Below are 17,366 nucleotides of genomic sequence, written 5' to 3'. Positions count from 1 at the left end.
AAAAACATGAAACACAGTTGATTAGCATAACTATATAATTGATATTCTTAGATAATATTACATGCTGTTATATAGGCTATTATACATGCACGAAGTTTCAAGTCTTCATAATTCTTATTTTCATCTGTTGTCTCTATTGTAGCTATGATAAGCCTGATTCGATATCAGTTCACCTTAGTCGATATTCGCGTTATTTTTAGTTATTTTAATGTCCATTACTCTCATTGCTTCAACAAAAAAAGTTTACGTTAAAGTTTTGACGGATCGCCCAGATATAACCATCTCTATTCAAGCGTTCACTCCACTCAGTGGACAATATATTATTTGCATTGGATACAAGTGAGTAGTTCACATTTTGACCGACTTTTTGACTCTTTTATTGCTGACCGTTGAAGTGCCACGCTATTTATCAAGCTAAATTTAACATCTATTAGAAAGGAAATATCTGCACGGGTCAAACCCCATACGACAATGTTAGAAATAACACTGGGATTATTCATACTTCTTTTAGGATAATTAAAATCGACTTTCGAAGGTAAGTATATAAATATAAATAAATATAACGCTATTGGTTAGGATAGACAGTACAATAACTTTCTACAGTTGACATATGTTGTTTTTTGTGAGACGTGCTTCGTTTACAATACTCAAAACGTAACAATGAGTTCAAGCTGTTTGTTGGCAATATTATTTTGAATTGAGCTTCAATAACTGGAACTACCTATCCACATACCTAACTGCGTTTCATAAATCATTCAAACCACGTGAAATTAAGGAATGTACAGCAAAGGCGTTTATCTACTAAACCATATATTCATAAAACTAACCGATTCACAATGATGCTTGGTACGTGGTCAATTCGATATTCACCATAATAATGTGCAATAAATTATAGAAAACAAAATCTATAACCGATTTACCTCTGGAATTATTACCAACATTATTCAGATCACATTCTGTGTAAGAAACATACTGTCTTTCGTTTTAAAATTTGCCAATTTTTCTTTTATCTGAATCAAAGTATTTATTGTAAAATTTAATATATATATTAGCAACTTCGTCTTATTAGCGTCAGTACATGCTACTACAGAAAGTTTTGTTTTATAATTAGGGAACCAAACGTCGGATTTTCTTTAAAACATATAGTACGGATAGCTTGCTGAAATATAGCTAATGTACTGGTGAATCAAAAATTTAAATGACTTCATCCCTTACACTAAATAAAAGACATACCCTATTGATTAATTTTAATAGATTCCAGATGGAGAGAATTATAATCTTCCTGAGATTTATTGACAACTTGGAACAGGTGTTTTGATGCCTCGGTAGTTTTGTTATTTTGTTTATCCTTTTTACTGCGTGGTAAATCGATTTTCGGATTAGCACACGCCAATCGAAATCGGAACCTACAGAACCATGCAAATGACTCCATGTCAAGAACCTACTCTCTAACCGACTGTGCTATAGAACCTGACAATAACAATAATTTATTGAGGGTAATAAGGTGGATACAAAGTAATAAGGCCATTTTCAATTAAACTCAATAATACAGAAGTAAGGTCAAACCGAGACGATATTGGGGTCTATAAATAATATAAACATATATGTATATATATGCTGTTGTCACCTGAATTCTTTCTACATATAGCGACACTGTGTTTATTAGTGACACGTGGTATAGGAACAAAATCAAAAAACATAAATATAAAACGTCTATATATAACCACCAGGCCTCATGGGCCTGCAAGTCACTTTAAATTGAATACCATACAAGTCACTTTTAATTGAACACCCTACAAGTCACTTTTAATTGAATACCCTACAAGTCACTTTTAATTGAACACCCTACAAGTCACTTTTAATTGAATACCCTACAAGTCACTTTTAATTGAATACCCTACAAGTCACTTTTAATTGAATACCCTACAAGTCACTTTTAATTGAATACATCAATTTTTCGTCAATGAAAGTTCATTAATAGTTGTGAATTGAAATTATTCAATAAAAAGTTAAGGTTTATATGAACACCAGTTTTAATCATACAAATGACGTTATACGTCTCAATTCAATTACACTAGTTATAAATCGTGGACTTGGACAGTGTTACCGATTTAGTTACATCGTCTAGTCCAAGACATCTGCCTCTATTCCTCCAGCCTCTGTTATATATTTTGACAGTATATCGGCTGGAGTAGCCGACCACTTTCAAAATAGCTATCAGAGGCTGGAATAGAGGCGGGTGATTCTGTATTATCATAAAAAACCTTTCTCATGATCTTTTGCTTGGAGTCAAGTAACCTTTATTCTTTATATATCCCGATGAATTCGGAAATCCTACTTTGATCTGCATCTCGAATATGACATATGACAAAAAAACAATTATATGACAAGCGAGTTTGTTTCGATTTTCCAATCGTCAATGTCCGTTTATGTGCAGCGATATTCCGCATTCGCCAGCTTATGGAGTGTCTCAGATATTTTTGTCTAACGGCCAAGTTTAAACTTGGATTCACACACGTTACATGTCATGTTACCACCAGATGGTTCTATAATTTTACTCCAGGTTTGTTTTGCCTCCCTATTTTATGTATTGTGTTAAGCAGTTATTGCGAGTGCAGTTGACAGGGTATGATCACTTGGTGCCTCTTGAATTTAATTATATGTTTTTTATGAGTTACGTCCCTTGAACTTCTCAAAATTCATCAGTCGAGTCACTGTTCCCTGTTGGTAGGCTCCTCTTTGTCATGTTTGTTGTGTATATTAAACAGCTATGACGGGTATTTTATTTCATTATGAAATACTTACTCACTTATGATTGATATATTTCCTCATGTGAAAAGTTCATTAGCTGCAACTAATGTTGTTTGGACTTGAGTTAGTACTTTATTCTTTATTTGTCTGTCTCGAGTGTAAATATGTACTTGATTTATACACACCCACCCTACGCAGGAATTTTAATTCCTTATTCACCTAATGGAACGCTTAAAAAGGACCGGGAGTTAAAGCGATGGGATAATCTCGTGCCACACTCAGAGCTATCCCTATAAGTTGTTTTTTTTATCCGATAATCAGACAAATAATTCAGCCAATTGGCGAGAGCTTAGTCTGTTATATACTAATAGATTTTAGATTACTATGAAAAAGTTTGTCATTTAAGTTCTGGTTTTGTAAAATGCAACTATCTTTTGTTTGGAGATATACGTAAGTTTCTCTTTTAGACTTGCATAATGGGTATGGACTATCTCAAATACTGTAAATAGGATAACTTAGTGTGCCATGCCTATTTTGGTTAATATTAAGTCATATCGGTCTTGCTGTCTCAATCCAACGAGCTTCTCAGCTTGACGGATCAGATATATTTGCTTCGTAAAAGTTTCTGAAATTAAGGGAAGTATTTCGACATAAAGTCTGTTTTAGCTGCTATCACCGCTATTGAGATTTTTTATGTTCATAAAAATTGTTTAGAGTACTCGCGATCTTTCAGTATCGTATATATTATGATTGGTTAAGTCAGTAGAATCTGTATAGGTATTTTTGAGTGAACTGAACCCTTGTGCGAGGATCAGTGTGTGTCTGTTTCTTTATTTTTTAATGTTCCACTACGCCCCCAAACCCCCCTCTATCAGAACAGAGAGGCGTTGACTTTGTGTGCTTTTGAATGTTTACATATATAGATATCGGGTTAAACAAACCCCTTTAGTCCTTGTAATGGAAATATTTCTGCTTGACACACACTTTTGCTTATATTTTAGGATGGCTAATACGAAACGCTGGTGCTGGTATATTCCTATAGTATCATTAATATGTACAGTTATATGGTATTCATACACCATGGAATCGACTAGTCGAAATCGTGTAGCCATTACGGCCTTAAAGCCGCGAGTTATTGATGACACTAAACAGAACGTCGTAGCGATCCTGAGTAAACAGAATGTGGTACCAACTGTGAGTAAACTGGAGAAGAAAAATGAAAAATACTTAGTATATCTGTGCGATGAAAAGAGAGACTGTGGTGGCTGGGGTGACAGACAGAGAGGAATAGTTTCTTTGTTTTTACTTTCTTTGGTGTGGAAACGGACATTTAAAATTTTGATATCCTCTCCATGTGATATTAAACCCTATTATACACCCACCAAAGAATATAACTGGATATTCACCGACGATGAATTGAAAGGGTTGAAAGATCAAAAAACGAAAACACTGGATTTTGTAGGCGTTGATGAACCTCTGATGAACATGAATATGAACAGCTCAGAGATTGCGGATGTGTTGTACATTAAAACCAATTGCGTGAATTTTTTAATAATAGCCCTAAAATATGCCAATTTTTTACCTGTTTATTTAAGAAAAAAGGGAAGAGCCAGTATATTTCGGGAATCTTGGAACAGATTTATGATTCCAACGGACAAACTGCTCAGTCAAGTAGTGAAAATAGATTCAAGGGGAGAAATAAATTCAGATGCAAAAAAGTTGGGAAAGGAACTAGTTTGTGCACATTTACGAATAGGTCACAGTAAATATTTACCTAATGATTATGTTGGATTTCCTCTTGTGGCTGTTCCAAAGGTGTGGAATTTTATTGATGACAATTTTCATAAAAAATCTAGGATTTTTGTGGCCACAGATAACCTCGATGTCAGAAAAAGCGCTATTTCTAAATATGGTAGAAGATATATCGGAAGCTACGCTTACACCATGAATCCAGATAATATGCGATCAAACTTAACATTGGCTTGTAGTTCTCAAGAATCTGCTTATGTAGATCAGTTGATGTTATCGAAATGTGATGTTCTTATTTTTTACAGACGAAGTGGCTTCAGTATTCACGCTTCATATCTCAAAACTGAGTGGACAAATATTTATTCTATCTTAAGAAACGGTAGCAGTACATTTTCTCTGCAAAAAACAAATATTTATTGATTTCGTAATAGATTCTCCCAAATATACAGGCCTCAGATGAAACAAATACTTCATTGAAAATTGGAATAGGTGGTCTGGATCGACATGGTAGTTCCCCGTAATATAATAGTCATGGTTTTACGAGGACCAGTAAAAAATATTGACTATACATTTTACTCAATATGACAATTTTACTCTTTTTGGAAATCATAAATTATTTATAAACTAGTGTCCAAAAGAAACGATACCACCTGTTTGCAACGACATAAAAGAAAAACTAAACAATGCAGAAGTTTAGGATTGGTGTTATGCTTTTGAGAAATCCTTTCACAACATCTGTACAAAAATTCCATTTCAATAAAATCTGTACAACCAATATGACAAGCCTTTAAAGATGGGTGGGGTCGAAAAAAGAACATTTCGTTAGAGCACTGATCACAGAAACAACGGGAAATGTCACACCACACGTCACAAAGTCAAGCCAGTAGCGGGTATGTCCACCGTGAGCATCAATACATGCCAGAACACGCCTACGGACTGATGCCGTCAAACGTCTGATGACGTTGGGAGTGATTCGTTGCCATTCCTCGAGGAGACATCGTTCCAAGTCCTGGACGGTGACTGGAGGCACACGGCAAAGTCGGATTTTGCCGATCGAGGTGGTCCTATAAGTGCTCGATGGGATTCATGTCCGGTGAACATGCGGGCCATGGCAAAACCTGTACGTTGGCGTTGGCAAGGAAGTTCTGTGTCAATCTTGCTGTGTGTGGCCTTGCATTGTCATGTTGGAAAAGGAGTCCACGAGGCTGTTGCTGAATAAAGGGCACCACAACAGGCCGTAGGATGTCATCAATATAACGCTGTGCATTCAGGTTTCCACGAATTACGACAAGCCTCGTTTTGACGTCACCACATACGAACGACCGGACCTGTTGGATAAAGTTAGGCGCCAAACGTTCACCAAATCGTCAGTATACAAGCTGCCGTCCATCGTTTTTGAAGATGAGGAATCTGCTCTCATCAGAGAACATATCACGTGCCCAGTCCCGCCGTTGCCAACGTCGAACTCGCCTGGTCCAGATCAGTCTGTTGTTCCGGTGTCGAGGCGTCAGGAGCGGTCCGCGGTAGGGATGACGTGGCCGGATACCATACTGCTGTAGACGGTCTGTCGACTGATCCTGTGTCCCAGTGCTGTAGCCGCCGTGGACGTCGCTGTTACGGTGCGGTTCCTCAGGTGTAATACCCGGATGAACCGATCTTCATGGGGCGTGGTTACTCGTGGTCTTCCACTCCTGGGCCTGTCTGACCTGTCTGACGTAACCGCTGCATCAACCTGGTGATAATGATGCGTGCGCAGCCCAACCTTCTGGCGACGTCGACGTGTGTCGCTCCTTGTTGGACCATTCCAACGGCTCTCTCTCTGTCGATGGCTGTCAAAAGTGGCATATCTTGTGTTCTTTTTGTTGCTGTGATATCAACGTGTCTGATGAGCCGTTTTATACAGTTTTTATGCACGTGCAGAACATGCTAGACAGGGAAATGTCACTTTCACGAAATTTACGTTTTTTCCCGGAAGTGATCACGTGTTCAAGGTATTTTTATCGACTATGCTGTGTTTGGGATGTGCAATACGAATTGGCATGTTTTCATATTAGACAATTCACTTAGTAAAAAACAATTTTGAAAATAAGTTGGTATCGTTTCTTTTGGACACTAGTTTATATAGTTTTTTATACGCCCACATTATAATTGTCATCACCCATGTCCGTCCGTCTATCCACAATTGGCTTGTGAACGCGTTAGAGACTACAGTTTTCATCTGATTCGAATGAAATTTGGTGTCTTTATTTATATTGATGAGATCTTGGACATGTTCGATATTCACGATTTTTCGATGAACGGTTTTTGAGTTATTGCCCTTGACTTAGCCAAAACGCGTCAAAATTGGCTTGTGAACGCGATAGAGACTACAGTTTTCATCTGATTTGAATGAAATTTGGTGTGATCATTTATATTCAAGAGATCTTGGAAAAGAACGAATTTGAAGATCTTTCAATGAACGGTTTTTGAGCTATTGCCCTTGACTTAGGAAAAACGCGTCAAAATGTGTTTGTGAACACAATAGAGACTACAGTTTTTATCCAATTTCAATAAAATTTGGTGTAACTAGTAATAATGATGAGATCTTGGACAAGTTCGAATTTGACGATCTTTCAATGAACGGTTTTTGAGTTATTGCCCTTGATTTATGAAAAACGCGTCAAAATTTGGTTGTGAACACAATAGAGACTATACATTTCATCCGATTTAAATGAAATTTGGTATGATCGTTTATAATGATGAGATCTTAGTCCAGATTAAATTTGACAATTTTTCGATCAACGAAATTTGGGTTATTGCCCATGATTTAGTAAAAACGCATCAAAATTTCTTAGCGTTATGGGTGACAGTTTATGTCAGAATTTTATTAAATAATGTGTGTTTGTTTAAATCAACAATATCTTGCACAAATTAAATTTTTGGTATGATTTGACACAGATAGGTGACTGCCCTTGATATACTGAAAATGTATCAGGAAAGTGGGCGTATCTTGCTAGGCAACCACTGTCTTGTTGGGGGTTGTTTTATGGTGTTAACTACTAACATCTAACTTTGGATAGTTGGATATTGTATATTGTATATTTTTCAATGTTTATAATACCGTTAAATGGGATTGATATTATTGTAACGCTATATTTTTTAGACGTATTATCGTCCAAATATTTGCCAGACAGATTAATGTATTTATAGGGGGCCATTACAAAATGTTTTTTTCTCGTTTTGCTGTTAAAAGGTTAAAATATTTAATTATGGTTCAAAAGCACTTGAAGCTGTTTTTTTTTCTTCAAGTACCACCACTCGGATCCATGAAATCGTCCAGGTGATGAGTTCACTATCGTATAACATTTAAACAGGTAACGTTATCAATCACTTGATACTGAGAGAAACTGTTCCGTTTCAGGCACCACAAAAATTTAGTACAATAGCCTCAAACTTCCGAATAACACGTAATATTATAAATTGGCACTCCAAAAATATTTACTTCCACCTTCAAAAACTGTTAAGTCACTCTTTACATTAAACAGAAGTTCTCGTGTGTTCCAGAATCTTTGGAAGTCGAGTTTGAGTCAGGTTGAGAAGGAATTCCTTTTCCTCCTGATTCACTCTGCTCTTTCAACTCGACTACTACTCCTATTCAAACGGAGCACACAGGAGTTCGATACTAAGGGTCGGTATTGTCCGAAACTTTGTTACATCTCTTTGTAGTGTGTGGCAAATTGTCACCACTACGGAACAGCTTCTGCTACTTTATGTCGAACTCTTTGGGAAAGCCCACCCAGATACACGAATTTGCAGTATTCATGGCATGGATGGACCACTCTCTGTTCCCCCACATATACCATTATTTTCAAATCATATGGACAAATCGGTCTGCACCAAAGCCTGTTGGTGACATGATTGATAATCTATTGTATCGCCTATATGTATCCTTACCCTTCAACAGCAAGGCCAACCAGCGTTTACCTTCAAACTCAAAGTCTCTGAGTTGGATGGTTTTATCCGTCCAGCAATGACGCGAATATTAGATCCCTCAATCGGACATGGCTCTCTAAGGTTACGCAGGTCCTGATCGACCATTACCAAAACATACTTCAAGAGAAGCTGACCACCATTCGTACCAAGTCTTTATCATCACCTGCCGTCGACCGCATCGTTTCTCATGCCCTGTCCTGGACCCGTCGCTCCTATGGGAAACGTCTCACTCAAGCTGTAATCACCAAATTCTACCAAACAATCAACGAAACAAAAACCAACTGAAATGGGCACTACACCTGCACCATCTAGAGCCACGACGCTGCCGAACCAAACCCCTAAACGAGTCCAGCAGACATAGGTAAACGCTCTCATAGAGAGGGCACTCCCCTTCTCTTTTCACTTTCAGACTCGTCTTCCCCTTCCACACCATCTGAATCTTCACCACGTGATCCAGGATCCACCAACCTTTCTTCCTTCTGTGCGTTTTTGGACCAGCAAACCACCCCTCAGTCTCTATTCAAGTCGAGACGTGTATCCAGACCTCCCCCCCCCCCCCCTCGAACCAGATCCCAGTCCGTTCCCAATGCTACAATTCTAACAACTACCAAACCAGTACCAATCACACCGTCGACAACCATTATATCCGCTACCAAACCATATTATCACCAAACCAAGGACAAATTATTATGGAAACTACCTGCTCTAAAGAAATCTACCTTAATTATTGGATCATATAACCTGAATCGAATTACCAAAACCAGTTCAGACACTGACATATAATCTTACCCCGGTGCCCAAATCCATCACATACACTCAATCCTGGAATCATACGACCATGATCCCAAACCTACTACCATTATTCTTCATGTAGGCCTCAACAACCGTGATCAGCTACCAAAGACCTCCTTTAACCAAGCCCAGAAATTAATCGCTACAGCCAACAAAACCTTTCCAAACTCCAAGATCCTCTTCACATGTATACCCATTTCAAATAAAATCTCGAAGAAAGCACAACAGAACCATCAACAACATGATGATGGAGTCCAGTATCAACAGCGCAACAATCTTACCACCCTACGAAGAAGAATTCGAACCAGTTGATAATCTTCATTGGTCTCCAGAAACAGCAAACATTTGTATTGTAAACGATTTTTACGAAACATGAAAAATTTCACCTTAGCACAGATAGCAGCTAAAACAGACTTTATGCCGAAGTACCTCCAGGTTTAAGAAGTGCTCCATGTTTCTCCAGTAGATGCAAAACATGCCCCCTTATATCAGAAACTTTTGTAAGCAACTCTACGAATAAAAGGTACCCGATCCATGAATATCTAACATGTGAACATTCGAATGTAATATATTTAATTTCATGCAAGAAATGGCCCAAACAATATGTAGGAGAAACTAAGAATAATTTACGAACTCGCTTTAATGCTCATAGGTCAGACATCAAATTAAAGAAAGACAAGCCTGTTTCTAATCATTTCAACCTCGACGACCATTCAATAGACGATCTCACCCTAATCCCAATTGAGCGTATAGAAATTGACTTGCCCGAAGATGAAACTACCAAATTCCGTCAATCTAGGGAGGCCCATTGGATTGAGACATTGAATACAGCAAGACCTATTGGACTAAATATTCATCATAATGTAGGAATAGCACCCTTTGTTGTCCCGTTTAATACAACCAGCAATCGAGCAAGCAAGATAGTTCATGCCCACTATAAGAGCCTTCAAGAGAAATTCCCCCATGTCTATAAGCAGAAAATGATAGTTGCATATTCAAAAAATAAGAACTTAAATGATAATATTGTTCATAGTAAACTAAAAACAATCAGTACATAACAGAAACTATACTTCTCGCCCATCGGGCGAGTTATTTTTCCTAATTTCAGATCAGAATAAGAACAGAAGAAAACCCAATATCAAGACCCTTAATCCTAATTTCTAAATAAAGTGTCTGCTCCACCCTAGGCCTGTACATTAGGGAGAATCAAACCCTCCCTTCCCCGAAACCTAATTTCTAAATAAAGTGTCTGCTCCACCCTAGTCCTGCACATTTGGGAGAATCAAACCCTCCCTTCCCCGAAATATATATGAGCAGTGGATATACTTTAATATATGTTAACAAAAGTATATCCACCTAACACTTGATCGGAGTATGGGTGGGATTGCGGGTTGACAAAAAAAAATAGAAGCAGCGCAGATATGACGTCGTTTAACTGGAGCTATGGCATTATTTGAAGATTCGTGTATAAAATATTTAACCCATACGCCAGTTGAGTCAAAAGTTTTGGAATAAATCTTTTAACGTGATTTATATTTTTTGCTAAAAATACTAAATATCTCCAACTAACTATTTTTAAAACTAATTAAATTCCTCTAAATTCTTAACACTGAGAACAAGAGTCTAGTTTTTCATTCTTATTTCAGAAATGAAAACAACTGGCATCCTGGTTTTTGGGTGTATCCAAATCACCGATAACATATTACTCTAGATAATAGATGTTTTTTTTGGATGAGTTGTATCCCATTCACTCGTACCCTGGTTAAGATGTATGCCAGTCAAATATATCCTGGACATTTTATCCAATCTACATCATAATTACAAATATCTTGGATGGTATTCAAAATACTAAGAATTGTGTGCATAGATGGCAAGGAGATGACAATTATCTGGGACATTCTGCTTTTAGAAAGATGCCATTGTACAAAGCACAAAAAATCTCTGTGGCCCTATGCTTCAATGTTTGATAAGAGCTCGGGCGGAGCAGAATATTGAGGTCATAATATATTAAGTATGCAATAATCGACGACGACGACAAGGACTATTTTGAGATTCGGTTTGGTTCTATAAACATGTAGGATGAATATATGACGTTATATGAGTCTTTGACTCTATCTCGTGACCAGCAATCCCGTCACTATACAATGTCATGTATTTGATTGCAAGAATTATGCCACTTAATTTATATTTTGTTAAGAGGAAGAAAATTATTTTGCTTGAAAAACCTCAATATCAGAAAAACATGTAAATATATTGAAAAGCCAACTAACAAGGATTTATCTTCGATCAAAAACATCAACACTAAATTTCAGGTGGATATTTGTAAAGAATTGTTAAACAGAAGACCGAGTCTTTGTACTTTACAATTTCTGTATAGAAAGTATTTGTTTTCATTAGAGGACCGTCTATTTACACTTAAATAAAGGACACGACGTTTTAATTGTACTTCAATTTGAAACCTCTAAGGCAAAGATAATATAGTATGTAGTTAAATACCTCGATATGGATGAAGTATTTTTAACACTGTTTGTTTTTTATATTATAAACCTTTCACACAATTGTCCGTAATGGCTTGACCAATAAATAGTATATTTGTAAAGTTGTGATAAATTATGGTCACTGTTTGAGGTACTTTATAAGGTTGTTCTTCGAATTAAAAAAAGGGGTATACAACACAGAAGGGGGGTAGGATGATGTATTTTTACTTTTATGTTGTTATTTGTTTTTTTTTTTAAATTCTCGAAAATTAAGCCATATTAAGCAATTTGTTCAGAAATCAAGGGTAATAAAGGGAGAAAATAAGACCTTCTTTGGCTTTAAAAGAATGTTATACATAAGATATTTTGAATACGTTGTAATTTCAACATTTGACAAATCAAATGGGCAGACTTACTTATGTCTGGTAGGTTTCTAAATTATAATTTTATGCAATCAGTTCTTGTTCATTTTAGAATCAAAATGGTGCTATCAATGACAGATATTTGCTAGTTTTATCTTATCGTTTTTTATCTATCTCGATGCTTTAGAATGCAAAATACTGAGAGCCTTACCACATCAATAATAATTCCAGTCAACAATATAGTACACTATGTTTCTGAACCCTTAATTTTAGTGCTCCATCAATAAAGTGTTTTTGTTTTTTTTTACGTTAGGTTTTATTTATGTTTGACTCGTTTTTGTTTTACTTGTTATAATTTTTCACATCATTGTTATTTATCACCTAAATATATATTTTTGCATTTTTCATCATAACTTTCATCTTACTTTATATATCCCCAAACCCAGTTTGACTTATTTGCATAATTTGATTCCCACATTTTCAAGCTAGCATATACAGTTTCCTCCTGTTACATCCGCTGTACATTCCCTTTCTAACCTCAAGTTATTTTCATTATGCTCCCCAACTACAACAACCACTGGCAAGAAGCCAGAATTAGAAACACTAATCGTCAACCAAACCAGTATCACGTACCCTACAACGGCCCTGTCTTCCATCGACCTCTACCACATACCAATCGCCGACCACCAACCAACCCATCCATCTATATCCCACCCCATCGCCGACCTACCTACAACACCTACCAATCAAGAGGTAACCATCGACCTGACCAACAACAGAAACGACTACCAGCCCACCGACGCCAACCAGTCCCCACTCATAAGGAGGAAGAACCCTTTGTGAAGGTGTTCTTCCAAGTTTTGCAGTGCCTCCATCATTTGGCAATCCTTACCCTTCAACAGCAAGGCCAACCAGCGTTTACCTTCAAACGCAAAGTCTCTGAGTTGGATAGTTTTATCCGTCCAGCAATGAAAACATCAGCTGTTGACGCGAATATTAGATCCCTCAATCGGACATGGCTCTCTAAGGTTACGCAGGTCCTGATCGATCATTACCAAACTACACTTCAAGAGAAGCTGACCACCATCCGTACCAAGTCTTTATCATCACCTGCCGTCGACCGCATCGTTTCTCATGCCCTGTCCTGGGCCCGTCGCTCCTATGGGAAACGTCTCACTCAAGCTGTAATCACCAAGTTCTACCAAACAATCAACGAAACAAAAACCAGAGTAACCATATCTCTACCAACTGAAATGGATACTACACCTGCACCATCTAGAGCCACGACGCTGCCGAACCAAACCCCTAAACGAGCCCGAAGTTCACCTACTCCTAGTCCAGCAGACATAGGTAAACGCTCTCGTAGAGAGAGCACTCCCCTTCTCTTTTCACTTTCAGACTCGTCTTCCCCTTCCACACCATCTGAATCCTCACCACGTGATCCGCGATCCGCCAACCTTTCTTCCTTCTGTGCGTTTTTGGACCAGCAAACCACCCCTCAGTCTCCATCCAAGTCGAGATGTATATCCAGACCTTCCCCCCCCTTGAACGAGATCCCAGTCCGTTCCCAATGCTACAATTCTAACAACTACCAAACCAGTACTAATCACACCGTCGACGACCATTATATCCGCTACCAAACCGTATTATCACCAAACCAAGGACAAATCATTATGGAAGCTACCCGCTCTAAAGAAATCTACCTTAATTATTAGATCATCTAACCTGAATCGAATTACCAAAACCAGTTCAGACACTGAAATACATTCTTACCCCGGTGCCCAAATCCATCACATACAGTCAATCCTGGAATCATACGACCATGATCCCAAACCTACTACCATTATTCTTCATGTAGGCCTCAACAACCGTGATCAGCTACCAAAAACCTCCTTTAACCAAGCCCAGAAATTAATCGCCACAGCCAACAAAACCTTCCCAAACTCCAAGATCCTCTTCACACGTATATCCATTTTAAATAAAATCTCGAAGAAAGCACAACAGAACCTCAGCACTCTCAACAACATGATGATGGAGTCCAGTATCAACAGCGCAACAATCTTACCACCCTACGAAGAAGAATTCGAACCAGTTGATAATCTTCATTGGTCTCCAGAAACAGCAAACAGCATCTAGTTGTTTTGGATACACCAGCTTCAAGCATCGAGTAAGTCTTTAAACTAATTACTGGGGATAAAAATACTGATAGGCCATCGCTAGGCCAAACTGTAGTTAACTTGAGCCGCAAAATTCTCACACCTCTTCAGCATTCAATCTTAGACCGTGGACTTAAATTTATTCCCACACCAAAGATAGCTTACTTGAATTATCTCCGACCATCCATTGAACGATTTCAACGAAATCTTAGCTGCACATATTTTTTTCGAAACCACCCCCCACGTGGTGCTAGAACAATGTTTATTCCAAAATCCACGTGGATACCCCCTCAGGCCGCCATCCATCCTGAAATATTGAAAGCATTTGTGAGTATGAATAGCCAAATAGTGAACCTTTCCATAACACACGAAAAGCCTAATCTCACACGAGTGGAACGTGAAGCGTTAAACTTACTTAAGAAAGACGATAGCATTGTTATTAAAAAGAGTGACAAAGGTTCATGTTGTGTCATTCTGAATAGGGAGGATTACGTTTCAGAAGCAGAGAATCAACTGAATAATCCTAAACATTATGCCATTTTACCGAAACCAATTTTCAAAGAAACTGCTAACATGATTAACAATATTCATGCCGATTTAGTCAAAACTAGTTATCTCAAACAGAAACAATATGACTATCTGTCTGCCAAACCTGATTGTCGCGAGAGACATTTGTACACTTTGCCTAAAATCCATAAGAATCCAACCAAGGAGTGGTTTATCTCGAATAAAATCCCTATAGGCCGCCCGATTATATCTGACTGTGGTAGTGAGTCATATGCAGTGTCAGAATACATTGATCATTTCTTACTACCTCTAGCATGTCAACATCGCGCCTACCTTAAAGACACAACCGATTTTGTCAATAAAATAAAAAATCTTCGAGTTCCCTCTAATGCTATTTTAATTTCTATCGACGTTTCTTCTATGTATACCAATATCGATAACACTACTGGTTTAACGGCAGTTCGTAAAGCTTTTAATAGAAACCTAGATCCAAACAGATCCGACGATGCAATTCTACAGCTTTTAGAGATTTGTCTTAGTCGAAACGATTTCACATTTAATGGCAAAAACATATTTACAAACTTCAGGGACAGCAATGGGAAAACGATTCGCCCCTTCGTACGCAAACCTTTTCATGGCAGAGTGGGAACGTGAGGTGTTGCCCCTCTGTCCATTTGACCCACTTTTTTACGGACGCTTTTTGGATGACATTTTTATGGTTTGAACTTATTCAATCGAACAGTTTTGGGAATTCTTTGAAATTCTCAATAACCACCATCCTTCTATCAAACTAACCGCAAACGTGAGTGACAAAAGCATAGACTTTCTCGATACCACAGTCTTTAAGGGAGATTCCATAGCAGAAACAAATAAACTGGATATTAAAGTGTATTTCAAAGAAACTGATACTCATCAACTCTTGTACAAGAGCTCCTTTCACCCAAAACATACCTTTTCTGGTATAATCGAATTTGTACAAGATCTTCTGATTTCAACCAAGCCTGTGCGATTGTTTTCTCAAAACTGAAAGAGCGTGGGTACTCTAAACGATTTTTACGAAACATAAAAAATTCCACCTTAGCACAGATAGCAGCTAAAAACAGACTTTATGCCGAAGTACCTCCAGGTTTAAGAAGTGCTCCATGTTTGTCCAGTAGATGCAAAACATGTCCCTTTATATCAGAAACTCATTATTTTGTAAGTAACTCTACGAATAAAAGGTACCCGATCCAGGAACATCTAACATGTGAACATTCGAATGTAATATATTTAATTTCATGCAAGAAATGGCCCAAACAATATGTAGGAGAAACTAAGAATAATTTACGAACTCGCTTTAATGCTCATAGGTCAGACATCAAATTAAAGAAAGACAAGCCTGTTTCTAATTATTTCAACTTCGACGACAATTCAATAGACGATCTCGCCCTAATCCCAATTGAGCGTATAGAAATTGACTTGCCCGAAGATGAAACTACCAAATTCCGTCAATCTAGGGAAGTCCATTGGATTGAGACATTGAATACAGCAAGACCTACAGGACTAAATATTCATCATAATGTAGGCATAGCACCCTTTGTTGTCCCGTTGAATACAACCAGCAATCGAGCAAGCAAGATAGTTCATGCCCACTATAAGAGCCTTCAAGAGAAATTCCCCCATGTCTATAAGCAGAAAATGATAGTTGCATATTCAACAAATAACTTAAATGATAATATTGTTCATAGTAAACTAAAAACAATCAGCACCAAACAATTACTATACAACTCTTGCTCACTCTACAGGCTACAATTCTTTACAGATTCTTTTGATTTTTATTTTGTGTGTCAATGTCATTATGAAGATGATCCCTATTGATTTTCGTGATGATCGGATACTTTTTCACCGAAATATCGTGTCTGACCTGACGTTTGACTCTATTAGCTATATTGTGCAACTCGTGCTCACTCTACAGGCTACAATTGTTTACAGATTCTTTTGATTTTTATTTTGTATGTCAATGTCATTATGAAGATGATCCCTATAGATTTTCGCGATGATCGGACAATATTTCACCGAAATATCGTGTCTGACTTGACGTTTTACTCTATTAGCTATATTGTGCAACTCGTGCTCACTCTACAGGCTACAATTCTTTACAGATTCTTTTGATTTTTATTTTGTGTGTCAATGTCATTATGAAGATGATCCCTATTGATTTTCGTGATGATCGGATAATTTTTCACCGAAATATCGTGGCTGACCTGACGTTTTACTCTATTAGCTATATTGTGCAACTCGTGCTCACTCTACAGGCTACAATTGTTTACAGATTCTTTTGATTTTTATTTTGTATGTCAATGTCATTATGAAGATGATCCCTATCGATTTTCGCGATGATCGGACAATATTTCACCGAAATATCGTGTCTGACTTGACGTTTCACTCTATTAGCTATATTGTGCAACCCTGTAGTCACTAAAGACTGTTTAATCATTTCTGACAGCTGCCAGTGGGCGTATGTTACCTTGCCTGGCAAGCTATCTTCTAATTTCAGATCAGAATAAGAACAGAAGAAAACCCAATATCAAGACCCTTAATCCTAATTTCTAAATAAAGTG

General features: G+C 37.6%; 2 protein-coding genes across 2 annotated transcripts; both read left to right on the top strand.

The window, feature by feature from the left end:
- Positions 1-3,172: 3,172 nt before the first annotated feature.
- On the top strand, positions 3,173-4,920 carry LOTGIDRAFT_157316 (hypothetical protein; the record flags this gene model as incomplete). Its single annotated transcript, XM_009049072.1, has 2 exons — positions 3,173-3,201; positions 3,753-4,920. 2 exons carry the CDS (start codon positions 3,173-3,175, stop codon positions 4,918-4,920), a joined length of 1,197 nt encoding a protein of 398 aa, XP_009047320.1.
- Positions 4,921-12,657: 7,737 nt separating this feature from the next.
- LOTGIDRAFT_157315 (hypothetical protein) lies at positions 12,658-13,818 on the top strand (the record flags this gene model as incomplete). The annotated part of the gene is made up of 1 exon (XM_009049071.1): positions 12,658-13,818. The coding sequence occupies one exon, from the start codon at positions 12,658-12,660 to the stop codon at positions 13,816-13,818; it is 1,161 nt and encodes a 386-aa protein (XP_009047319.1).
- Between the last annotated feature and the right edge of the window lie 3,548 nt (positions 13,819-17,366).

The sequence above is a fragment of the Lottia gigantea genome (genome assembly GCF_000327385.1).
Source record: "Lottia gigantea unplaced genomic scaffold LOTGIsca_13, whole genome shotgun sequence".
Lineage (NCBI taxonomy): Eukaryota > Metazoa > Mollusca > Gastropoda > Lottiidae > Lottia > Lottia gigantea.
The sequence above is the reverse complement of the archived record's forward strand: the minus strand, read 5'-3'. Positions and strand labels throughout refer to the sequence as shown.